Source organism: Giraffa tippelskirchi, chromosome 6 (assembly GCF_054371585.1).
Source record: "Giraffa tippelskirchi isolate mGirTip1 chromosome 6, T2T-mGirTip1v1.2.pri, whole genome shotgun sequence".
NCBI lineage: Eukaryota > Metazoa > Chordata > Mammalia > Artiodactyla > Giraffidae > Giraffa > Giraffa tippelskirchi.
In genome coordinates, this window is record NC_137280.1 from 7,571,827 (window position 1) to 7,599,320 (window position 27,494).

At 38.7% G+C, this 27,494-nt stretch overlaps 1 protein-coding gene across 2 annotated transcripts in view; it reads left to right on the plus strand.

The window, feature by feature from the left end:
* The window catches only part of DECR1 (2,4-dienoyl-CoA reductase 1), a 39,376-nt gene extending 12,552 nt beyond the window's left edge, over positions 1-26,824 (plus strand). For both annotated transcript variants that reach the window (XM_081496845.1, XM_081496844.1), the window contains exons 5-10: positions 945-1,092; positions 18,058-18,157; positions 23,129-23,201; positions 25,594-25,740; positions 26,202-26,264; positions 26,367-26,824. In XM_081496845.1, the coding sequence (XP_081352971.1) occupies positions 945-1,092; positions 18,058-18,157; positions 23,129-23,201; positions 25,594-25,740; positions 26,202-26,264; positions 26,367-26,426 (591 nt within the window). In that variant the 3' untranslated portion in view covers positions 26,427-26,824. The remainder of the gene's footprint in view (positions 1-944; positions 1,093-18,057; positions 18,158-23,128; positions 23,202-25,593; positions 25,741-26,201; positions 26,265-26,366) is intronic.
* The last annotated feature ends 670 nt before the right edge of the window (positions 26,825-27,494 follow it).

The following is a 27,494-nucleotide window of genomic DNA, read 5'->3' on the forward strand; positions in this document are numbered from 1 at the left end:
GATGAGGCGACAGTATGAGGTGTTTGATGTTGAGAGCACCTACCGAGGTGTATTAATGAAATAAAATATTGATGCTGAGCAAGAGCTGTGTTAAGAAGCCCCTGTTTTCCTTTGCCAGCCTAAAGCCAGCTCTTTCTGCTAGGGAGTAGAGGAGGCAGACTGCTATACTATTTCCTTTCAGGAATACTTTAAAAATACATTTATAATCATATAGAACAAACTTGATTTCACTTTATTTAATAAGATTATGAAATAACAGTAGCTATCCAAGAGCACAATATTTAGTGTAAATGATTCGTGCTCTTTGCTTTTCTTTATCGCTTTGGATCATCTCTGTCAATGGAGGAGAATAATACAAACAAGGAAACCTACAAAAAAGCTCCAGATTTCTCCTTATAAGACCTGAGATATACATGGATGTTTTGCTTTTGTTTGGTTCACATATTGGAAAGAAGCCATTTCTCCAGTAATCTCAAAGAGAGCATTTTTCTGTGTTAAAGATATTTTTGGACAGATTCAGTATCTACTATAGAACTAAGTGGAATTTTTATTGTTATTGAAGAAACAGGTCATCAACCAAGAATTTTATTAGTTAAATTAAGCCAAAATGATACCAGAAATTAAAGGCACTTTAATTGAGATTCCTTGAAATAAATAATCACATCCTAGACATGCTTAATCTATATGTATATTTTTAATAATAGACTGTACCCTAATTTTGAGACAGGGAAGGATTAGAATTCCAAAATTTGGTAAACAATAATAGGAAATTTTCAAAGGCTCACAAAAGGTAAAACTGAACCAAATCTCATGGTATTGTTTCATAACAGACTGTGAACTTTAGCTTGATTATATTATGTGGATAAGTTTCAGAAATAAAGGCTCTTTAGAAAAAATATTCTTCCTCATCTAAGTTTCTATAACTTGCCTTATTCACTTATTAGGTTGTGATAAACAACGCAGCAGGGAATTTTATCTCCCCCACCGAGAGGCTCACTCCTAATGCTTGGAAGACAATAACTGACATAGTTCTAAATGGCACAGCCTTTGTGACTCTAGCAATTGGGAAGGAACTAATCAAAGCACAGAAAGGTATGTTTATTTATTCTTCACATATTAATTGGATCCCTACTGTGTGCAGTTTCTGTGCTAAGCCTTGGGATACTTACAAAAGTCAGTGATACAGTGTTAGTACTTGTACAGTCAGTTCAGTTGCTCAGTCCTGTCTGACTCTGCGATCCCATGGACTGCAGCACGCCAGGCTTCCCTGTCCATCACCCACTCCCAGAGTTTTCTCAAATTCATGTCCATTGCATCAGTGATGCCATCCAGCCATCTTGTCCTCTGTCGTCCCCTTCTCCTCCTGCTTTCAGTCATTCCCAGCACCAGGGTCTTTTCAAATGAGTCAGTCCTTCCCATCAGGTGGCCAAAGGTATTGGAGTTTCAGCTTCAGCATCAGTCCTTCCAATGAATATTCAGGACTGATTTCCTTCAGGATGGACTGGTTGGATCTCCTTGCAGTCCAAGGGACTCTCAAGAGTCTTCTCCAACACCACAGTTCAAAAGCATCAATTCTTCGGTGCTCAGCTTTCCTTGGAGAAGGCAATGGCACCCCACTCCAGTACTCTTGCCTGGAAAATCCCATGGACGGAGGAGCCTGGTAGGCTGCAGTCCGTGGGGTCTCAAGGAGTCGGACATGACTGAGCGACTTCACTCTCACTTTTCACTTTCATGCATTAGAGAAGGAAATGGCAACCCACTCCAGTGTTCTTGCCTGGAGAATCCCAGAGATGGGGGAGCCTGGTGGGCTGCCGTCTATGGGGTCGCACAGAGTCGGACACGACAGAAGCGACTTGGCAGCAGCAGCAGCAGCTTTCTTTATAGTCCACCTCTCACATCCATACATGACTACAGGAAAAACCAGTATGTCTAGAACCAGTGTACAGTTATTCACTTAACACTTACTGATGACTTTTGTGTGCCAGACCCTGTGCTGCATGCCCAAACAACAGAACAGAGATGAAAAAGACACTGTCTCTGAGCAGGCTGTGGTTGGGACTTGAAGGGTGCACACATTTTCTCGGAGAGGTGATAGAGTATTCTGAACCAGGACAGGGAGGAAGTATCCTTGTGTTACCGGAAGGATGTCCTTTGGGGCTTGAGGGGAATGGCATGGAGCTGATCAGTGTCCTTCTGTTGGTTCAAGGCTTCTGTCTCATTAGATTCAATTTCTTCTTCTGTACAGTGTGGATAATTCTCAAATCAGCTTGAGAAAAGATGTAGGAACAGACAGAAGGATTCGAGAGGGGCATTCGCTTTTTTTCTACATGTGTGCTAACAACTTCCATCTTTTCCCTGTTCTCTTATTGAAGTTGAAACCCTACATTTCAATTCCCGTTACCGCAAAGTGAGTATGATTGAGATAGGGAATTTGCTTTTTAAAAAAAATTTTTTAAGAGGGATGAATGAGTGGGGAGACAGAGAAGTCTGGGCTGACTTCTCTTCTCTCTCCCAGGATCCTTGTATCTCTTCTCACTATATCCTTTCTCAAGCTGATTTGAGAATTATCCACACTGTGTCTGATTTTCTCTCTCCATACCTCTTTCTTATTTCTCTGTTCCTCTCTGTCTGTCTGTCTGTCTCTCTCTATCAACTCTTCACTTTTGTTTCTCTGTTTATTTCTTCACCTTGGTCTCTCTCATCACTTGGTATTTCCCTGGCTTGTCTGTTTTATTTCATCCCCTTCCCGTCTTTGTTATTCTTGATTTCTATCTGACTCTCCTTTTTTTCTCATTATTGTCTTTCATTGTAATGTAGACTTTGATCTATTTTTACTCATCACATTGGATTAAAATTAAAATTCTATGGACTTCATTAAAATTATATTAGCTCAGGCTTCTTAAAAGATGGAGCCAGTTTTTTTCTGCCAAAATTCCTGTCAGTTATAGATGCTGTAACCTGACAGTTTTCAGTTCAGTTCAGTTCAGTCGCTTCGCTCAGTCATGTCCAACTCTTTGCGACCCCATGGACTGCAGCATGCCAGGCCTCCCTGTCCATCAACAACTCCTTGAGTTTACTCAAACTCATGTCCATTCAGCCGGTGATGCCGTCCAACCATCTCATCCTCTGTCGTCCCCTTCTCCTCCCACCTTCAATCTTTCCTAGCATCAGGGTCTTTTCCAATGAGTCAGTTCTTCACATCAGGTAGCCAAAGTACTGGAGTTTCAGCTTCAGCATCAGTCCTTTCAATGAATATTCAGGACTGATTTCCTTCAGGATGGACTGGTTGGATCTCCTTGCAGTCCAAGGGACTCTCAAGAGTCTTCTCCAACACCACAGTTCAAAAGCATCAATTCTTCGGCGCTCAGCTTTCTTTACAGTCCAACTCTCACATCCATACATGACTACTGGAAAAACCATAGCCTTGACTAGATGGACCTTTGTTTGCAAAGTAATATCTCTGCTTTTTAATATGCTGTCTAGGTTGGTCATAACTTTTCTTCCAAGGGGTAAGCGTCTTTTAATTTCATGGCTACAGTCACCACCTGCAGTGATTTTGGAGCCCAAAAAAATAAAGTCTCTCACTGTTTCCACTGTTTCTCCATTTATTTGCCATGAAGTGATGGGACCAGATGCCATGATCTTAGTTTTCTGAGATGTTGAGTTTTAAGCCAACTTTTTCAATCTCCTCTTTGACTTTCACCCAGAGGCTCTTTAGTTCTTCTTCACTTTCTGCCATAAGGGTGGTGTCATCTGAATATCTGAGGTTATTGATATTTCTCCCAGCAATCTTGATTCCAGCTTGTGCTTCATCCAGCCCAGCATTTCTCCTGATGTACTCTGCATATAAGTTAAATAAGCAAGGTGACAATATACAGCCTTGACATACTCCTTTCCCCATTTGGAACCAGTCTGTTGTTCCATGTCCAGCTCTAACTGTTGCTTCCTGACCTGCATACAGGTTTCTCAAGAGGCAGGTTAGGTGGTCTGGTATTCCCATCTCTTTCAGAATTTTCCACAGTTTGTTGTGGTCCATGCAGTCAAAGGCTTTGGCATAGTCAATAAAGCAGAAGTAGATGTTTTTCTGGAACTCTCTTGCTTTTTTGATGATCCAGCGGATGTTGGCAATTTGATCTCTGGTTCCTCTGCCTTTTCTAAATCCAGCTTGAACATCTGGAAGTTCATGGTTCATGTACTGTTGAAGCCTGGCTTGGAGAATTTTAAGCATTACTTTACTAGCATGTGAGATGAGTGCAATTGTGCAGTAGTTTGAGCATTCTTTGGCATTGCCTTTCTTTGGGATTGGAATGAAAACTAACCTTTTCCAGTCCTATGGCCACTGCTGAGTTTTCCAAGTTTGTTGGTGTATTGAGTGCAGCACTTTCACAGCATCATCTTTTAGGATTTGAAATAGCTCAACTGGAATTCCATCACCTCCACTAGCTTTGTTCGTAGTGATGCTTCCTAAGGCCCACTTGACTTCGCATTCCAGGATGTCTGGCTCTAGGTGAGTGATCACACTATCGTGATTATCTGGGTTGTGAAGATCTTTTTTGTATAGTTCTGTGTATTCTTGCCACCTCTTCTTAATATCTTCTGCTTCTGTTAGGTCCATACCATTTCTGTCCTTTATTGTGCCCATAAATGTTCCCTTGGTATCTCTAATTTTCTTGATGAGATCTCTAGTCTTTCCTATTCTATTGTTTTCCTCTATTTCTTGCATTGCTTTGTTCATTTAAGAAGGCTTACTTATCTCTCCTTGCTATTCTTTGGAACTCTGCTTTCAAATGGGTATATCTTTCCTTTTCTCCCTTGCCTTTTGCTTTTCTATTCACAGCCATTTGTAAGGCCTCCTCAGACAACCATTTTGCCTTTTTGCATTTCTTTTTCTTGGAGATGGTCTTGATCCCTGCCTCCTGTACAATGTCACAAACCTCTGTCCAAAGTTCTTCAGTCCCTCTGTCTATCAGATCTAATCCCTTGAATCTATTTGTCACTTCCACTATATAATCTTAAGGAATTTGATTTAGGTCATACCTGAATGGTCTACTGGTTTTCTCCACTTTCTTCAATTTAAGCCTGAATTTGGCAATAAAGAGTTCATGATCTGAGCCACAGTCAGCTCCTGATCTTGTTTTTGCTGATTGTATAGAGCTTCTCCATCTTTGGCTGCAAAGCATATAATCTGTCTGATTACAGTGTTGACCATCTGGTGATGTCCATGTGTAGTTTTCTCTTGTGTTGTTAGAAGTGGGTGTTTGCTATTACCAGTGCGTTCTCTTGGCAGAACTCTATTAGCCTTTGCCCTGCTTCATTCTGTACTCCAAGGCCAGATTTGCCTGTTACTCCAGGTGTTTCTTGACTTCCTACATTTGCATTCCAGTCCCCTATCATGAAAAGGACATCTTTTTTGGGTGTTGGTTCCAGAAGGTCTTGTAGGTCTTCACAGAACCGTTCAACTTCAGCTTCTTCAGCATTACTGGTCGGAACATAGACTTGGATTACTGTGATATTGAATGGTTTGCCTTGGAAACGAACAGAGATCATTCTGACATTTTTGAGATAGCCTCAAGTACTTAATTTCGGACTCTTTTGTTGACTGTGATGGCTACTCCATTTCTTCTAAGGGATTCTTGCCCACAGTAGTAGATATAACAGTGTTGCTAAGTTTAGGCTTGATTTTGTACCTAAAGAGATTTTGCAGATCTCTAAAACTTAACTCACCTTGTATAACTGAAACTTTGTAGTCATTGAACAACTTCCCCTTCCGCTCAGGTCTTGACAGCCACCATTCTATTTTCTGCTTCTATATGCTTGACTACTTTAGATACTTTATATAAGTGTAATCGCACCGTATTTGTCCTTCTATAGCTGGCTTATGTCACTTAGCATAATATCTTCTAAGGTACTGGCTTATTTCACTTGGCATAATATCTTCTAAGGTTTATCCATATGGTTTCATATATATTTGCTATTGTGAATAATGCTGCAGTGAACATATCAGTGCAGATACCATTCCCAGATCTTGATTTCAATTCTTTTGGATATATACTCAGAAGTGAGATAGCTGGACCAGAAAGGTAGTTTTATTTTTAATTTTTCTACATGATGCACACCCTACAATTATTTTTTATTTTTGCTCATTAGGATTTACTTTATTGTGCATTTGATGAATTTTTTTATATAGTTTTATTTTTAATTTTTGGCTGTGTTTGGTCTTCATTGCTACACAGATTTGTGTCTAATTGTGACAAGCAGGGCCTTCTCTCTAATTGTGATGTGCTGTGTTCTCATTGCTGCAGCTTCTCTTGTTGCAGATCATAGTCTCCAGGTTGTGCAGGCTTCAGTCGTTGCGGCAAATGGGCTTAGCAGCTGTGGCTCTGAAGCACAGAATAGTTGTGGTGCATGGGCTTAGTTGCCCCTTGGCATGTGGGATCTTCCTGAATCAGAGGTTGAGCCCAGGTCTTTTGCATTGGCAGGTGTATTCTTTAACACTGAGCCACCAGGGAAGGCCCCCATTCTATGTATTTTTAAAAATATGTAGTGACATGTACTTCCTGGTAGCTCAGATGGTAAAGAATCTGCCTACAGTGTAGTAGACCTGGGTTTGATCCTTTGGACAGGACAATCCCCTGGAGAAGGGAATGGCTCCCACTCCAGTATTCTTGCCTGGAGAATTCCGTGGACAAAGGAACCTGATGGGCTATAGTCCATAGGGTCGCAGAGTCAGACACGACTGAGCTACTAACACTTTCACTTGCCATTATAGTATCATACAGAATATTTTCTCAACCCTAAAATCCTCTTAATATACCTATTTATTCCTCCTTTTTTTTTCAGTCTTCTTTTTGAAAAACATTTATGGGAGTATGGTTGCTTTATAATATTGTGTTAGTTTCTAACATACAGCAATGTGAATCACCTATATGTATACATATATCCCCTCTTTTTTGGATTTCCTTCTGATTTAGGACACCACAGATCATTGAGTAGAGTTCCCTGATTCAGTAGGTTCCCATTAATATTTATTTGTTTATTTATTTCGTTGTGCTGGTTCTTTGTTGTAGCAGGCAGGATCTTTAGTATTGTTAATGTTTTGAGGAGCCTCCGTACTGTTTTCCATAGTGGTTGCACCATTTCACATTTACATTATAATGGTATATTCACCATTAGCAGTGTACAAGGTTTCCAATTTCTCGATACCCTCACTGACACTTATTTTTTTTTTTTTAGAAAATAATATCCATCTTAACAGATGTGAGGTGATATGTCATTGTGATTTTGATTTGCATTTTCATGATGATTAGTGAAGTAGAGCACCTTTTCATATACCTGTTAGCCATCTGTAGATCTTCTTTGAGGAGATGTTTATTCAAGTCATTTGCAAATTTTTTAATCTGGCTATTTGTTTTTTTGCTCTTGAAGTATTAGAGTTCCTTATATAATGAGCATATTAGCCTCTTACCAGATATGTAATTTGCAAATATTTTCTCCTATGCTATTTTGTTGTTCATTTGCTCAGTCGTGTCCAACTTTTTGCGATCCCATGGACTGCAGCATGCCAGGCTTCCCTGTCTTTCACCATCTCTCAGGGCTTGCTCAAACTCATGAGCTATAGGTTGCCTTTTTATTCTATTGATTGTTTCCTTTGCTGTGCAGAAACTTTTCAGTTTGATGTAATCCCAGTTGTCTATTTTGGCTTTTGTTGCCTGTTTCCACATGCGCCTTTGAAAGAAGAATAAAAGTTGTATTCTCCCATGTAACACCATACCATTATTATACCTAAGAAAGTAAATAATTCTGCAATGTAATTTAATATTCAGTTCATATTCAAATTTAACCAAATGTTTCCACAAAGTATCTTTTTTAGTTGAAGTATAGTTGATATTGGGCTTCCCAGGTGTCACTAGTGGTAAAGAACCTGCCTGTCAATGCAGGAAGTATAAGAGATGCAGGTTTGATCCCCTGATTGGGAAGATGCAAGGAGGGCATGACAACCCACTCCAGTATTCTTGCCTGGAAAATTCCATGGACAGAGGATCCTGGCAGGCTAGGCTACAGTCCATGGGGTTGCAAAGACACAGACAAGACTGAGTGACTAACACGAACACTATCAGGGTGAGGATGACTTCATTAAAAGGAGTAAGAAGTGTTGCCTCCTCTTCAAATTTTTGAAAGATTTTTAGAATAATAGCTATTAATACGTGTTAAATGTGTAGTTGCATTCACCTGTGAACTCATCTGATCCTGTACTTTTGTGCTTTGGGAAGTTTTTGAATACTGTTTCAATCTCTGTACTAGTGATCAGTCTGCTCAGATGTTCTGTTTCTTCATGATTCAATCTTGGAAGGGTGTTTGACTTTCAGAATTTATTCATGTCTTCTCGGTTCTCTAATTAGTTGGCATATAGCTATTCATAATATTCTTTTCTAATTCTTGGTATCCATTGTTCTTTCTCCTCTTTTGTTACTGATTTTATTTACCAGAGCTCTCTCTTTTTTCTTGTGACTCTAACGAAAATTTGTCAATTTTGTTTGTCCTTTTGAAGAAACAGCTTTTAGTTTCCTCTGTACGTTCTTTTGTCTTTTTAGTTTCTAGTTTCTGCTCTCATCTTTACTGTATCCTTCCTTCTGCAGATTTCTGGCTGTTTGTCCTTCTTTTTCCAATTCCTTTAGGTGTAAGATTAGAGCATTTACTGGAGATTTTTCTTGTTTCTTACAGTAGGCCTGTATTAGTATAAACTTTCCTCTCGGTACGGCTTTTGCTGCACCCCATATGTTTTGGTATGGTGTATTTTCATTTTCATTTGTCTTCAGGTAATTTTTGATGTCTCCTTTGATTTCTTTATTGAACCAATAGTTGTTCAATAGCATGTTGTTTAGTCTGCACATATTTGCGTTTTTCCCAGCTTTCTTCTTGTAGTTGATTTCGAGTTTCATACCATTGTTGTTAGAAAAGATACTTGATATGATTTAAGTCTTCTTTAATTTTTGAGACTTGTTTTGTGTCCTATCATATGGTCTATCCTTGAGAAAATACCATGTGCACACGAGAAAAATGTGTTTTCTGCCCCATTTAGATGGCATATTCTGTACAAATCTATCAAATCTATATGGTATAGTATTTCAATTAAGGCCACTGTTTTCTTACTGACTTTTTGTCTGGATGGTCTATTCATAATATAAGTGGGTTGTTAAAGTTCCCTGCTGTTATGAAGTTTCCTCTTTTTTATGTTTTTATGAATCTCTGTTGTAGATTTATGTATTGTAGTTACCATGGGGTTTGTATAAAATGCTTCAGAGATAAAATTGTCCTTTTTCTGATGATAGCATCATGTCTTCATTTACCTATATGGGTTCCATTCCCTGTTTAAATCCTAAGTGTTCTCATCATAAAGAAAAATAATTTTTCTTTTATTTTGTATCTATATAAGGTAATCATTTTTCTGTGGTGTTACTGTGGTAATCATTTCATGATGTATGTAAGTCAAATAGTTTTATTGTACACCCTGAATTCATAGTGCTGTGTATCAATTTTATCTCAAAACTGAAAGAAAAAAAAACCTATTCTGATAAAGGGTTGCAATTTTCTGACTATGTCTTGTCTTTTTATTAACCTTACTCAAAGTCTTGTGTAATTTTGCCTTTTTGCTTCTGATGCTTTCAACATTTTTTTTGTAAGGCAGATCTAATGTTGATGAACCCTGCTCCGCTTTTTTTTGTCTGAGAAAGTCTTTATTTCTCTTTCATGTCTCAATGATGACTTTGCTAAATGAATATCTCTGATGAAAGTTTTTATCTCTCATAGCTTTGAGAATGTCTTTCCCTTTCCTCCTGGCCTGTAGAGTTTCTGTTGAGAAATCTACTGATAACCTTATGGTAGTTCTTTTGTAGGTTTTTCCCTTGGCTGCCTTTAAAATTTTTCTTTGTCATTGACTTTGGACAATTTTAATCCTGAATATTCATTGGAAGGACTGATGCTGAGGATAAAATTCCAGTATTTTGGTCATATGATGCAAACAGCTGACTCATTAGAAATGTCCTTGATGCTGGAAAAGATTGAGGGTAGAAGGAGTAGAGGGCATCAGAAGATGAGATGGCTGGATGGCATCACTGATGCAATGGACATGAACTTGGGCAAACTTCAGGAGATGGTGGGGGACAGAGAGGCCTGGCATGCTGCAGTCCATGGAGTGGCAGAGAGTTGGACTTGACTGGGTAACTAAACATCAACAACAACTTTAATATAATGTGTCTTGGAGAAGGTATTCTTGCATTTAGGTAATTAGGTGTTGTCTTAGCTTTATATCCAGTTCCGTCCCCAAGTTTGGGAAGTTCTCGGCTATTATCTCTTCAAATGAACTCTCTGCTTCTTTCTTTCTCTCTTGTCTTTTTAGGATACACATTAACCTAGTGTTTCCCTTCCTAAAAGAGTCAGGTAGCTCTTGTAGGATTTCCTCATTTTTAAAATATTTTCTTTTTTCTCTTCCTTGCATCATTTTTAGATTTCTGTCTTTGAGCTCATTACTTATCTCTTCAGTATAGTCTGTCTGTTTGCTGTGCTTTCTAATGCATTATTCATCTAATTTACTGAGTTCTTCAGCTCTAGAATTTCTGTTTGGTTCTTTACTTTAGAGTTCTTTTTCTTTTTAGGGTTTCAGTATTTTTGGTAAAGTGTTCCTTCTGTTCTTTAATTTTATTCCCGAGTTCATTGAACTGCCTTTCTTAGTATTTATTTTTATCTTTTTTTTAGGCAAACTGCATGGCTTGCGGACTTAGTCCCCTGATCAGGGATTGAATCTGGGCCCTTGGCAGTGAAAGCACAGAGTATTAACCACTGGACTGCCAGGGAATTCCCATGCCTTTCTTAGTTTTCTTGTAGCTTGTTGATTTTCTTCATGAAAGATATTTTAAATTCGCTGTCAGTTAGAAAGCAGTCTTCTGTGACTTTAAGTTTGTGGTACATTGTTATTGTGTTTTTTCATGGTACATAATGCATTGTTCCCTTGCCAGCCCACTTGAAGCAGGGAACTCCTTTCTTTTTGATTCCAATGAATCAACAGATTAGAAAATACGGGCCTTTCTTGTTCAGTGGGTGGTGCTATAGCGAGTTTTTCTCTCTTAGCTGAGCTGCCTCTGGTTGTATCTGACAGTGCACCTTCCACCCCCCTCCCCACCACTTCCAGGGTCACGCTACCTGTGCCTCCAGGGTCACGGGTGCCTTGCTTTTGCCCCTGTTGCTGCGGTTCCTGCCTGGTGCACCAGGATGGTGGGCTTTTTTCTCATGTATGGGATCTTCTGAATCATAGACCCTGCCATGCTGAGGGAACGTGAGAGTGGAGGGCACCTGGGGTCACATGGTTGCCTGTGTCCAGTATTGTAAGGTTCACGGTCTCAGCCACTGTGTGTGGGGAGAGTGTGGGGACCAAGGTTATGGGCGCCTTGGTGGCTGAAGGGATAGGGTCACAGCCTGCACTGCTGCTGCCGCCCAGTTACCTGTGGCTGTGGGCACCCCTGTGATTGGGAGGTCAGCATTCTCTGGGCTGTGTCGTCTACGATTACCAGCTTTTCCGGAGCTGTGGGCTCAGCTGATGTGATGGCAGGCACAGCCTCTACTGTTCCCGCGGTTCCATCTCCTCTCTGTGTTCCAGTTTATCCATCTTTAGAAATACGTATGTGTGGGATTTTCTGGCATCCTGGTGTGTTGGGCAGAGGCACCTGTTGTGTTTTAGATGTGTTTTACTGGTTGTAGATTGAAGGGGAGAGAGAAAGCTATTAATACTTTTTCATTCTGTCATTTTGCTCTACCTTTTTATTATTGATTTGTAGAAATTTTTCATAGACTCTGTACTGAGTACTTTGTGAGATACAGTATGTATTTAGAATATTTCCTCCTAGTCTGTTGTTGTTGTTCAGTCACTAAATTGTGTCTGACACTTTGTGACCCCACAAACTGCAGAATGCCAGGCTTCCCTGTCCTTCACCATCTCCTGGAATTTGCTCAAACTCATGTTCATTGAGTCAGTGATACCATCCAGCCATCTCATCCTCTGTCACCCCCTTCTCCTCTTGCCCTCAATCTTTCTCTGCATCAGGGTCTTTTCCAGTGAGTCAGCTCTTCACATTAGGTGGCCAAAGTACTGGAGCTTCAGCTTCAGCATCAGTCCTTCCAATGAATATTCAGGGTTGATATCCTTTAGGATTGATTGTTTGGATCTCCTTGCAGTCCAAGGGACTCTCAAGAGTCTTCTCCAACACCACAGTTCAAAAGCATCAATTCTGTGGCTCTCAGCCGTCTTTATGGTCCAACCCTTACATTTGTACATGACTACTGGAAAAACCATAGCTTTGACAACAGGGACCTTTGTTGGCAAAGTAATGTCTCTGCTTTTTAATATGCTATCTAGGTTTTTTTATAGCTTTTATTCCAAGCAGCAAGCATCTTTTAATTTTGTGACTGCAGTCACTGTCCACAGTGATTTTGAAGCCCAAGAAAATAAAATCTTTCACTGTTTCCAATTTTTCCCCATCTATTTGCCATGATATGATGGGACCAGATGTGATGGTCTTCATTTTTTGAAGGTTGAGTTTTTAAACCAGCTTTTTCACTCTCCTCTTTCACCTTCATGAAAAAACTCTTTAGTTCCTCTTCACTTTCTGCCATTAAACTGGTATCATCTGCGTATCTGAGGTTGTTGCTATTTGTCCCAGCAATCTGGATTCCAGCTTGTGAGTATACAGCCCAGCATTTTTCATAATGAACTCAGCATATAGGTTAAATAAGCAGGGTGACAATATACAATCTTGATGTACTCCTTTCCCAATTTCAAGCCAGTCCATTGTTCCATGTCCTGTTCTAACTGTTGCTTCTGGTCCCGCGTACAGGTTTCTTAGGAGACAGGTAAGATGGTCTGGTATTCCTATCTCTTTCAGAATTTCAAAATTTTCCAGTTTGTCATGATCCATACAGTCAAAGGTTTTAGCATAGTCAGTGAAGCAGAAGTAGATATTTTTGGGAATTTTCTGGCTTTTTCTATGATCCAAAGGATCATAGACCCTTTCTAGGTAATAACAGAAGTAATGATAAAGGAGTAGGTTATCTGATCTCTAGAAGTTATAGTTTTTACCAAATATAGTACATTTGCAGTCTTTATTCCTCCAAATGATTTTTCTGTTCCTTTATTCTGGGACTTCAATGATAAGTATATTAACATGCTGGATACTTCCACAGCTTTTTGACGTTCTGCCTTTTTTTCCCCTCAGTTTTTATCCCTTCTTTGTCCTTTATTTTGCATGCTTGATATTTGCAGTGTCTTCAAGAGCATGGATCTTTTCTTCTGCAACTAAGACCATTTATTTGATTTTTTCATTTCATATATTTTTTAGCTTTAGGAGTTCTATTTGGTTCTACTTTTGTATTTCTAATTATACTCATGTTTTCCTTGAAATATTTTAGAATACTTACAATATCTTTTTTTCTTCCATCTTTTGTTTTTTTAAACAAAGGTGATATTTTTAATGTAAAAGGTACAATTCACAAAGGAGATAGACATCATAAACCATTAGACACCTAACAACAGAGAAACAAAGATACATAAAGCAAAGATGAGAAGAAATGTAAGGGAAAAGGAAAAAATATATAATCATAGTGAGACATACTAATATTTCTCTGAGAATATTTTATCAGTTGCAGAAAAAATAAGACTAGATGTGTCTTGAATGATGTCATTAATAATTTAAATATAATAATTTTATATTTATATTAATCTTATATCCTACACAACTATATTTAAAATTTTGTATCTCATTTGTTATTTGGTTTCCATAGGACATTTAGAAAATCTGACAAAAAGATAAACATTATTAAATTTCAAGAAGTAGAATTTTTTTTCTTGTGTGATTCAGTTATAGATATACACATATATTATTTCTGAAATTATTTTCCAGTATAGGTTATAATAAGATATTTACTTTGTTCCCTGTGCTATAGAGTAAACCTTTGTTGCTTCTTGCATATCTATTTTTAAAATTATAAATCTAGCATTGTATTCATACTAAGTCAATCAGGTGAAATCAAAATGTCATAAATTTTTTAGTTAGGCAAAAATTCATAAATCTTCAAAAATATATATATTATACATATTATTTATACGTGAAAGTGAAAGTCACTCAGTTGTGTCCGACTGTTTGCAACCCCATGGACTATATAATCCATGGAATTCTCCAGGCCAGAATACTGGAGTAGGTAGCCTTTCCCTTCTCCAGGGAATCTTCCCAACCCAGAAATTGAACCAGGGTCTCCTGCATTGCAGTGGATCCTTTACCAACTGAGCTATCAGGGAAGCCCTATATTATTTATATATATAGAAATAATATAGGGAGGCCTGGAGTGCTGCAATTCATGGGGTCGCAAAGGGTCGGACACGACTGAGCGACTGAACTGAACTGAACTGAATACAAAAGATTTTCTACTATGCTTGTTAAAGGCTTAAGAAAGAACATTAGGAAAAAAAAAAAAGAGGAGATGGAGAAATTGGAAAACATAAACTAAATGAAATGGGAGCACTGAATGTAAAATAGAAAATGTGAAACAAATTAGATAAAAGTAAAAGATCCTCACAGAATCCAGATGGTTTTAAACATGGCCATTCATTAGAACGGAGAAGGCAACGGCACCCCACTCCAGTACTCTTGCCTGGAAAATCCCATGGATGGAGGAGCCTGATAGGCTGCAGTCCATGGGGTCGCTAAGAGTCGGACCCAACTGAGCGACTTCTCTTTCACTTTTCACTTTCATGCATTGGAGAAGGAAATGGCAACCCACTCCAGTATTCTTGCCTGGAGAATCCCAGGGACGGGGGAGCCTGGTGGGCTGCCTTCTATGGGGTCGCACGGAGTCGGACATGACTGAAGCGACTTAGCAGCAGCAGCAGCAGCTCATTAGAAACATATCTGGAACTCTGGCAAAAAAAAGCAAGTAACACCTGGACATTTGTATTTTTCAAAGAATTCCAAGGTAATACTGATATGCATATGGATTTTTAAAAATGATTAAAAGTTTTTCTATTAAATGCTACTTTTGGTGATACAGATTTCTATTTTCTGTTGATCAATCATGATACAATGGTACTAAGTGAGTAATGGTTACATAATCACAATAGTAAAAAATGTTGATCAGTTTTCACAATCAATAGCCAGACAAAAAATGAAAGATAATTACTGTTGCAAGCCATAATGGGAACATGATTAACCTAACAATATAAAATAATTACATACAATTTGGGGGATCAAGCAGAGTGATGTGGTAAGTGGAAGTGCACATGTGCACATGTTTTCATCTACTCAGCCAGTCTGTGTCTTTTGGTTGGTACATTTAATCCATTTACATTTAAGTTAATTATCAATATAATTGATCCTATTACTCTTTTCTTGTTCTGGGTTTATTTTCTATAGGTAGATCTTTTCCTTCTCTTGTCTCGTGCCTAGACAAGTGCCTTTAGCATTTGTTGTAAAGTTGATTTGGTGGTGCTGAGTTCTCTTAACTTTTGCTTGTCTGGGAAGCTTTTGATTTCTCCATCAAACCCGAAGGAGAGTCTTGCTTGGTAGAGTATTCTTGATTGTCGTTGCTTCCCTTTCATCACTTTCAATATACCATGCCACTCTCTTCTGGATTACAAGTTTAGTTAAGAAATCAGCTGATAGCCTAATGGGAGTTCCCTTGTAGGTTATTTGTCGTTTTCCCCTTGTTGCTTTTAACATTTTATCTCTGTCTTCAATTTTTGTCAGTTTGACTACTGTGTGTCTCCATGTGTTCCTCCTGGGGTTTATCCTGCCCTGGACTCTCTGTGCTTCCTGGACGTGGTTGACTATTTCCTTTCCCATGTTAGAGAGGTTTTCAGCTATTAGTTCTTCAGATATTTTCTTAGATCCTTTCTCTCTCTCTTCTTCTGGGACCCCTGTAATGCAAATGTTGATGTGTTTAATGTTGTCCCAGAAGTCTCTTAGGCTCTTCATTTCTTTTCATTCTATTTTCTATATTCTGTTCTGTGTCAGTGATTTCCACCATTCTGTCCTCCGGGTCATTTATCCGTTCTTCAGCCTCAGTTATTCTGCTATGGATTCCTTCTAGTGTATTATTCATCTCTGTTTGTTTGTTCTTTAGTTCTTGTAGGTCTTCCATTCTTTTTCTAAGATTCTGAATCATATTCACTATCATTCTGAGTTCTTTTTCTGGAAGTTTACCTATCTCCACTTCATTTAGTTGTTTTTCTGGGATTTGATCTTGTCCCTTCATCTGGGACACAACTTCCTGCTTTTTCATGCTGATTAACTTTCTGTAATGTGGCTTTTGTTTTAGTCACTGTGGGGCTGTGGTTCTTCTTGCTTCCTCTGTCTACCCTCTGATGGAGGAGGCTAAGAGTCTTGTGTAAGCTTCCTGATGGGAGGGACTGGTGGTGGGAAAAACTGGTCTTGCCCTAGTGGTCAGAGCCTTGCTCAGAAAAGCTTTAATTCAATTATCTGCTGATGGGTGGGGTTGCGTGCCCTCCCTGGTAGTTTTTTGGCCTGAGCCAACCCAGCCCTTGGGTCTGTGGGCTCTTGATCTGGTTACTGGTGACGTTCAAGAGGGTTTACATCAAGGGGGACCTACCGAGACTGCCGCTGCCTCTTCCCCGCTTCCTGTAGTGAGCTTCTGCTGATCCACACCTGCACAGGAGACCCTCCAACACTAGTAGGTAGTTTTGCTTCAGTCTCCTGTGGAGTTACTGCTGCTTTTCTCTGAGTGTTGGTGCACACAAGATTTTGTTTGTGACCTTCAAGACTGGAGTCTCCATTTCCCCCAGTCCTGTAGAAGTCTTGTAATCAAATCCCGCTGGCTTTCAAGGTCAGATTCCCTGGGGATTCCCAGTCCCTTTGTTGGATCCCCAGGTTGGAAGCCTAACATGGGATTTAGAACCATCACTACAGTGGGAGAACATCCTTGGTATTATTTTTCTCCAGTTTCTGGGTCACCCATCCAGTGGGGTTGGGATTTGATTTTATCTTGATTGTGCCCCTCCTGCCATCTCCCCGCAGCTTCTTCTTTATCTTTGGACGTGGAGTATCCTTTTTTGGTGGGTTCCAGAATCTTTCTGTTGATGTTGCCCTATCGCTTGTTGTGATTTTGGGGCTTTCGCAGGAGAAGATGAGTGCATATGCTTCTACTCTAATGTCTTGAACCAGAAGTCTTTTCTACTATCTTTTAAAAAAAATTGAAGTATAGTTGATTTAAAATATTATGTTAGTTTCAGGTGTACAAAATAGTGATTCAATATTTTTATGGGTTATATTCCATTTAAAGTTACTACAAAATAATGGCTATATTTTCCTGTGCTGTACAATGTGTCCTTGTTGCTTATTTTATACATAGTAATTTGTGTCTCTTAATCCCATATCCGTATCTCACCACTCCCTTCTTTTTTCACCTCACTGGTGACCAGTACTCTTGCCTGGAAAATCCCATGGATGGAGGAGCCTGGTAGGCTACAGTCCATGGGGTCGCTAAGAGTCGGACACGACTGAGCGACTTCACTTTAACTTTTCACTTTCATGCACTGGAGAAGCAAATGGCAACCCACTCCAGTGTTCTTGCCTGGAGAATCCCAGGGACGGTGGAGCCTGGTGGGCTGCCATCTATGGGGTCGCACAGAGTCGGACACGACTGAAGCGACTTAGCAGCAGCAGCAGCAGCAGGTGACCGCTAGTTTGGTGGATAGCTAATGGAAATCCTACCCAGCTGATTATGCAAGGCCTCTGAGATTTGAGCCTAGGCATTGACTCACCTGGTATAGAATTTTGATTAAGATTGGGCCTCCTGAATGACAGCAACATTACTAGCAGAGAAAGATGAGGCAATCTTATTAGATTACTGTTTCATTAATTTAGCCTTAGTAAAGTTTTAAAAAATTCTTCAGTTTTTGTTATACACTCTTGAATCAGATCCCATTATTTTCAATAATGTTTTCCTGATGTGAATTGGTTTAGCTGTATTGTTAATTACTGTATCATTTAAAAATATTAGGAGCATCATTTCTTGCTATTACAACCATCTATGCTGAGACTGGATCAGGTTTTGTAGTACCAAGTGCTTCTGCCAAGGCAGGAGTGGAGGCCTTGAACAAGTGAGTACTATCTTATTAATCTTATATTACTGTGTATATAGTAATCTAATAAGTACTATCAGGTTAATCTTGTCCCTGAAGATGATGTGCTTTGAAAGCCTGTGTAACTAAATTCCTGCTTTGTTGTTTCTTTCCAGAGAAAACTAAAACAATGACTAATTTGGATTTGCCAGGAGACATTGTGTCTCGTGAATAGGTCTTATTTTTCTATAGCTGCACTGTCCACTAGAATTCTGTGTAGTGATTGAACTCTTCTGTAGATCTGTCCTGTCCGGTAGCTACAAGTGGCCATTGAACCCTTGCATTGTGGTTACTGTGACTGAGAAACTAATTATTACTTAATTTTGATCACTTATCCAGTACGACTGTATTATAAAGTTTGAGAAAAGGACTGGTAGGAACTTAGACTGGAGTGTCCATGTATCTCTACTGGTGCCCCCTCTAACCTCCCTCAAATATGCCTTCATCCTTTTATTGTACTTGCTATACTATTATACAGGATTAATAGAACTAGCATAGACAGTGACCACTTGTCAGGTCTTTCGGCTTTTTCTCAGCAGTATATGATTGCTTTTTGAATTTGTTCCCCATTGGACTTCCCCAGTGTCTTTGTTTTAATGTAAGTTCTTATCATTGCTTTTCTTTCGTATTGTAATAGCCCCATAATATGTTTCTCTGCTCCCGGTTTATTTTTTGTTCATGTTCCCACCAGACTCATCTTTCTAACAATGTATGTCTGCTTGTTATAATTCCCTAGCTAAAAACCTTATATCATTTTTCTATTCATCTTTGGAATAAAAGCCAAAACTCAGTGTGATGTTCTAAACAGACTTGCCTCTGGCCTTTCTTTATTCATTGGCTGATTAGGTTAATATTTATTGTGTACCTTTTGCGTACATGGCACTTCTACTAGGGAGAGGGATATGGTAGTGATGGAAATAGAACAATCCTCATTCTCACCTGAGCTTGTATTCTTTTACCATTTTTCCTCTGCTTTAATCACTGTTATTTCTGTGCTCTATACTTACTTAAACATATCATGCATGTTCATATATCTATGTCTAGATTGTGCTGTTGTTAGAATTTGCTATAATAGATTTCACCTCCCTTCAGGGCTCTCCTATAACCTCCTCTGGGGTATTTTTTTCTCATTTCTTGGGGTAACAGGCAAGCTTGGCCTTGGAGTACAAAAGGAAGCGGGGCAAAGGCTAACATAATTTTTGTCAAGAGAACACACTGGTCATAGCAAACACCCTCTTCCAACAACACAAGAGACCACTCTACACATGGACACCACCAAATGGTCAATACCAAAATCAGATTGATTATATTCTTTGCAGCCAAAGATGGAGAAACTCTATGCAGTTAGCAAAAATAAGACCTGGAGCCGACTGTGGCTCAGATCATGAGCTCCTTATTGCAAAATTCAAACTTAAGTTGAAGAAAGTAGGGAAAACCACTAGGCCATTCACATATGACCCAAATCAAATCACTTATGATTATACAGTGGAGGTGTCAAATAGATTCGAGGGACTAGATCTGGTAGACAGACTGTCTGAAGAACTGTGGACAGAGCTTTGTAACATTGTACATGATGAAGTGACCAAAACCATCCCCCAAGAAAAGAAATGCAAGAAGGCAAAATGGTTGTCTGACGAGGCCTTATAAGTAGCTGAGGAAAGAAGAGAAGCAAAAAGCAAGGGAGAAGGGGAAGGATACACCCAAATGAATGCAGAGTTCTAGAGAAGAGCAAGGAGAGATAAGAAGGCCTTCTTAAATGAACAATGCAAAGAAGTAAATGAGGAAAACAATAGAATGGAAAAGACTAGAGATCTCTTTAAGAAAATTGGAGATATCAAGGGAACATTTCATGATAGGTTGGGCACAACAAATGATGGAAATAGTAAGGACCTAACAGTAGCAGAAGAGATTAAGAAGAGGAAGAAAGAATACACAGAAGAACTACACAAAAATGGTCTTAATGACTGGGATAACCACGATGGTGTCACTCATGTAGATCTAGCCATCCTGGAGTGTGAAATAAAATGGGCCCTAGGAAGTATTCCCATGAACAAATCTGGTGGAAGCAGTGGAATTCCAGCTGAACTATTTCAGATCCTTAAAGCTGATGTTGTTAAAGTGCTGCATTCAATATGTCAGCAAATATGGAAAACTTAGCAGTGGCCACAGGACTGGAAAAGTTCAGTTTTCATTCCAAACCCAAAGAAGGGTGAGCCAAAGAATGTTCAAACTACTGCACAATTGCACTCATTTCACATGATAGTAAGTGATGCTCAAAATCCTTCAAGCTAGGCTTCAGCAGTACATGAACTGAGAACTTCCAGATGTGCAAGCTGGGTTTAGAAAAGGCAGAGCAACCCGAGATCAAATTGACAGCATTCGTTGGATCATAGGGAAAGCAAGGGAATTCCAGAAAAATATCTACTTCTGCTTCATTGACTATGCTAAACCCTTTGACTGTATGGATCACAGCAAACTGTGGAAAATTCTTAAAGACATGGGGATACCAGACCACCTTACTTGTCTCCTGAGAAACCTGTATGAGGGTCAAGAACCAACAGTTAGAACCTTACATGGAACAAGTAACTGGTTTAAAATTGGAAAAGGAGTACAACAAGGCTGTATATTGTCACTCTGTTTATTTAACTTCAATGCAGAGTACTCATGCAAAATGCCAGACTGGATGAATCAGAAGCTGGAATCAAGATTGATGGAAGACATAACAACAGCCTCAGATATGCAGATGATACCACTCTAATGGTAGAAGGTGTAAAGGAAGTAAAGAGCCTCTTGATGAAAGTGAAAAAAGAGAATGAAAAACCTGTCTTGAAACTCAGCATTCAAAAAACAAAGATCATAGCATCTTGTCCCATCACTTCATAGCAAATAGGGAAAATTGGAAGCTGTGACAGACTTTATTTTCTTGGGCTCCAAAATCATTGCAGATGGTGACTGCAGGCACAAAAGTAAAAGACACTTGCTCCTTGGAAGGAAAGCTATGACAGACCTAGACAGTGTATTAAAAAGCAGAGACATCACTTTGCTGACTTAGATCCATATAGAAAAGCTATGGTTTTTCCAGTAGTCATATACAGATGTGAGAGTTGGACCATAAAGAAGGCTGAGCACTAAAGAATTAATACTTTCAAACTGTGGTGATGGAGAAGACTCTTGAGGGTCCCTTGGACTGTGTGGAGATCAAACCAGTCAATCCTAAAGATAATCAACCCATTCATTGGAAGGACTGATTTTGAAGCTGAAGCTCCAATACTCAGTCAACTGATGGGAAGAGTTGACTCATTGGAAGAGACTCTGATGCTGGGGAAGATTGAAGGCAAAGGGAGAAGAGGGGGGCAGAGGATGAGATGGTTAGACAGCATCACCAACTCAATGGACATAAATTTGAGCAAACTCTGAGAGATAGTGAAGGACAGGGAAGCCTGGCGTTCTGCAGTCCATGGGGTCGCTAAGAATCACAGGACTTAGCGACTGAACAATAACGCTTTGCACCTTTAAAACTCTGTTTATTCTAACTGAATGAGAAGAGTAACACATTAATAAATGCTATCTTGTGTTGTAGATTCTAAAATGAAGGTGCACAGAGAAGGGCATTGTAGACCATTTTTAATATATTATTAAAGCTGTATAACTGCCCCACTAGGATCTGTGTACTGTGAGAGAAGAAAGCAGGTCTTATTCATCTTGCTCATTGCTTGGCAAGATCTGGTACATAACCAATGCTCACTTCCTACTGAACTACACGATTCTCTTTTTTGAGTAGTTTTAAGGTACTTTTTAACACGTAAACTAATAATACACATTTGTTTGGGAGACAAAATTGTACTTTTACTCAGCAGTTTAAACTTAGTCTGAATAGAGATAATTACCATCTTTAAGGTCAAATGATATTGTAAATAAGAGCTTAGAACTTGACTATTTTGACACCATTTGTACAATATCTGTATCTGTTTTGCCGAGATCTTATTAGATATTTCCATTTTGTGTTCTTTAAGGGCCATGATCCTGTGCTGCTTTTTGGTATTGTATTACTACACAGTGAGTTGCACATAGTAGATGCTCAATAAATGTGTGTGTTCTTCCCCAGCCTGGGTTCCCATCAGCCCTCTTCCATACTGTGTAGCACACAGACATACCAGAAAAGGTCTTTTAGGTCCTGGAGACTGCGTGTTGTTCTATCTTTGTCCTTTACACCCACCGGCCCGTGAACCTGACAGTCTTCTTCTCTCCACCCTGCCTTCTAATACCGTCCATCCTCTTCTCTTTCCCCCTTACTCCCACAAAAACCTCCTAATCCTGCTTCAAGTGTCAGCTCAATTATCACCTCCTGAAGGAAGCCTTCCCTCTTACTCCTGGTAGAGACAGGTGCTTCTTCCTCTAAGTAGTTTTGGCACGTATTACGTGGTTTCCATCTTTCACTCAATTAAGGCACTTGTAATGTTGCAGACACTGTAATCTAATGTACTCTAAGTAAAGTTGCATTGAACTTTATAAGTGCAGGGCTGAACTCCAGAAAATGTGAGGAAGAGACATAATTCTCTCAGTTCTTTATGCTAAATAATGTTACCCTCTTTAAAAATGTATACTGATATTGGTCTTCATACTAAAATGTGAATGGTAGGTAGTCTAGCATAGTGCTTAGGACACTAAAATGTAAATGTTACATAATACAGAAGAGTGTGATTAAGGACACAAACTCTAGAGCTAGACTTCTAGAAGCTGAAGATTCACTAGCCATATGACCCAGAGCAAATGATTTACTTTCTCTGTGTCTCAGTTTCTCTGTCTGTAACTTAGGGAATAACAGTAGCACTTACCTGCTGGAGCTGTTGTCTCTGGCATGTAGTAAGCATGTAGTAAATCTTGGCTAATAGGATTTGTAATTAATAGCATAATATTTTTGAAATCTGTATTGTTTGTTTGAATTTTTAGGTCTCTTGCAGCTGAATGGGGTAAATACGGAATGAGATTCAATGTGATTCAACCAGGGCCTATAAAAACCAAAGTAAGTTTTGGTTTGCTTATGATCACATTTTGAGTGATTAAGGAGTGGACGATTAATACATATGTTCTGAAATATGCAGCATTTTCCAAGGATAATGGAGTTTAGAGCCCTGGTAGAAGGGAATAGGATTTTGTTATTATCCAACATAAGAAATAAGGAGCTGGGAAAGAAATTAGCAGTTACACAACTCCTTCATAAGGTCTATTTCAGTGTCTTAATATAATATTTCTGGGATCTTCTATGATATGAATTTTGGCATTTAGTCTGATTTGTTTTAATGATCTGTTATTATATTTCTTATTTTTTACTATATTTTACAGGTTCTTACTTTGACATCTTTTTTTTAAAATCATGGAAATATAACTATATTTTAAATTTTAGAGATGCTTTCTAAATTTATCATATAAGCTTGGTCTTATATATAGAAAATAGGTAGCATTTTCTTTGAGTCATATCTGTGCCTTTTCACTTTAAACACTCAGTTATGTATGTCATCTAATTCCCATGTCTCTGTATTAAAAATTCTTCTGATGGCATGTAATTTACCTATAACCAAATATTCATTGCAGCTCATAATTATCACTTATGCTGTTACAGACATTGCTGAAAAAGTTCACAGATTCTCTGTTCTCTCACATTATCCCAAATAACTTTCTTCTCATATTTTTTTGTTTTCATGTAAAGCAGGAATTTATAATCCCACCTGCAATGTTGCTTTGAAGGCCCAGGTGGAATTTGCTAACTATAACTTAATACACTAAGGGGTCTTCCTTGGTGCTTCAAATGGTAAAGAATCTGCCTGTGATCCAGGAGACCTGGGTTTGATCCCTGGATCAGGAAGATCCCCTGGAGAACGGAATGGCTACCCACTCCAGTATTGTTATATAAACAGGAAATAATGCTAAGGAACATTTGGCTTATAGGTGGTTCTGAGGTGTTAAATATTAACATGGAGACAGTTGTATTAATAAAGTAGTTTGAAGGGTGGAAAGTAGAAAAACTGCCTAAGTGAAACTTGACTGAATATCTTATTTGTTGGCACTTAAATTATAAAAAATGATAAAATTAATGGAAAAATAATTCAAATGCACATATTAAAATACTGGATTCAGAGTATCACTGTGTTAAGCGCTGTCTGAAAAGGACTAAACAGCCATCAAAACTTCATCCTAGGACCTCAATATCTAGGAAAGGCCATCTTCATTTTATTATTTATTTAACATATATTTACTGAGTGCCTTCTGTGTGCAAAGGTGCTGAGAAAGATATAAAAACAGTTGTGACAAAATGCTTGCCATCAAGGAGCTTTAGTCTAGCAGTATAGGTATGAGTTTTATGCAAATGAGAAGCATATAATTTTAAAGAAATTAAAAGAAAGTTGAAGTATGGAAACTCTGTAGCGAGCATTGATCGGACCAGATTGGAGACCTTTGTCTATGATTTTCTTTATACCTGTCTAGGGAAAGCTGAAGGGCTCACAAGGAGCCTGTGTGTGCTTGTTCTGTCTCATGTCTGTGTTACTGAAAAGAATTGTCACCTAGACTTCCAGGCACTAGTAGAGGAAAAGTCAATGATTTTTATTAATCAGTGTGCTTTGGGCTTCCCAGCTGGCACCACTGGTAAAAAAACCCACCTGCCAATGCAGGAGACATAGAGGTGTGGGTTCGATCCCTAGGTTGGGAAGATCCCCTGGAGGAGAGCATGGCACCCCACTCCAGTATTCTTGCCTGGAGAATCCCATGGACAGTGAAACCTGGCGGGCTGCAGTCCACGGGGTCACAGAGAATCAGACACGACTGAGCAAATTGTCACACACTCCAGAGCACACGTGCACACTTTATCTTGGTCTGTTCCTTTTCATCAGTAAAGAAGGCAGAAATTGTTTGGCAGATCTAGTTATGTTTTTTCTCCCTCTGGGACCTCCTTGAATTTGACATTACTACATACTTGTTTTCTTCCTTTCCTATGATTTTGAGAAAAAAAGGAGAAGGAAAAGGCATTTCCTCTTAAATATTTTCCACTTGGGTCATTTTTCTGTGTTAAATCAAATGGCAGTAGCCCCCTTACTTCCATCACACTAAACTTGTACATATTTCAGAGTATTTTTGTACACTTTTTCTCATTTCTCAGGCAACAGTTTTGTGAGATAGCTCAGACAGGCATCCTCATTTTACTTATGAAGAAACTAATGTAGAAAAGTTATATGTTCTAGTGGTTTTTTAAAGGTCAATATTAGGCAAAATGAATATGGAAGAATTTGGCAAAACTTTTTGCTTATAGGGAGTAAGATATGAACAGGCTGCCTTAGTTAGTAACATCCCATTTATTGCAAATTTATTTCTTAAATAGGATTTTTTTAAAAAACAACCTAACTATTTTCTTAACTTCTAAGGGTGCCTTTAGCCGTCTTGACCCAACTGGAGCATTTGAAAAAGAAATGATTGACAGAATTCCCTGTGGTCGGCTAGGAACTGTGGAAGAACTTGCAAATCTTGCAGCTTTCCTTTGTAGTGATTATGCTTCTTGGATTAATGGAGCTGTAAGCATTGCTTTCTCTGTCAACACTTTGGGGAGGTGGATTTGGTGTGTGGAAGTGGGTTGTAGAACCAATCTTGACGATGTTGAATGAAAATATGATTTAAATTATTTAATTAGCTGTATTTAGTATGTTATTTATAATATAGAAATACTAACATAGTTTAAGCTTATGGAATTGATTCATTAATAAATTAGTTTTATTAAATGCAAATAACTCTGGTAGACATGCCTTTAAGCTGATCTTTAAGATTGGGTAGAGTTTGAAATCATAGAAATGATGGAGAGAGGATTTTTAAGAGAGTAAATCAATTTAGGTTTAATCGTCAGTTTTGTCTTTAAAATTTGTGCTTGGATTGAAAGTGTCAAAGAGATATTCCGACCAGTTAGGAGGGAGAAATGGTTAATGGTTCAGAAAACTTTTTAAAAGAAGTTAATTTCACAGCTTTTATTATCATTTTTCAGGTAGTTAGATTTGATGGTGGAGAGGAAGTACTTATTTCGGGGGAATTCAACAGTCTGAGGAAGGTAATGCCATTTTGTGAATATAATACAATATTAACAGTGAGGATACTAAGCTTTGAAAACACACAAGAACCTCGTTAAATTGACTTTTTCTTTTTGTGGTAGGTCACCAAGGATCAGTGGGACATAATAGAAGGACTTATCAGGAAGACCAAAGGCTCCTAAGACTACTCTGGCCTTCATCTTGGTTATAATGGAATTATGCAGACTATCTATAATGATTTGAATATTTTCAGGTCTAATAAATTGCTAATTAGCATGCATTCCTGGAATGTGTATTATATGCTAGGCCAGTGGTAGGTAGATCTTATACGTTAAAAGATGAATAAGATGGGATATTGTCTCTTTAAAGAATTTTTAAAAAATAAAAACAGGAAAGTGAAAAGCTATTAATAGAACTGAAAACTGCTTAGAAGTGCAGAGAAAGGAACAGATATTTGTAACTGGAGAAAATCAGGAGAAACTTAATGGTGGAAGTAGCATTTGAGTTACATGTTAAAGCTATGTCTTTGGTGACGGTGTCTAAAAGAAAACAGAGGATTTACAATAAATCTAATAATGGACTCTGTCTTTTCAGTGTATTTCCTTTTCATTGTACTTATGAATTGTGTTCTTTAACTCAGTATTGGGAGAAGGCAATGGCACCCCACTCCAATACTCTTGCCTGGAAAATCCCATGGATGGAGGAGCCTGGTAGGCTGCAGTCCATGGGGTCGCTGGGAGTCTGACACGACTGAGCGACTTCACTTTCACTTTTCACTTTCATGTATTGGAGAAGGAAATGGCAACCCACTCCAGTGTTCTTGCCTGGAGAATCCCAGAGATGGCGGAGCCTGCTGGGCTGCCATCTATGGGGTCGCACAGAGTCGGACACGACTGAGGTGACTTAGCAGCAGCAGCAGCAGCAACTCAGTATTAATTCAGTTTTAACTCATATTAACTCAGTTAACTTAGTATTAATTCAAACAAGTTTTTGCCAGTACCTATTTTGTAACCAGAAGTTTTATTTGGCAATAAGAATAAAACATGAATAATCTACAGCATTTGTACTCTTAAAACTCATTATCTAACAGAATAGATAAACTTGTAAATAATTATTTATGATTCATTGTGACAAATATTCCAGCAGTGTTATGGAGGGGGAAGTAATTCATTCTGTTTCTAGAGTTTAGAGAAAGTTCATCTCAGCATTTAAAGAATATATTCTCTATGACTTACGATTACCAGAAGGGA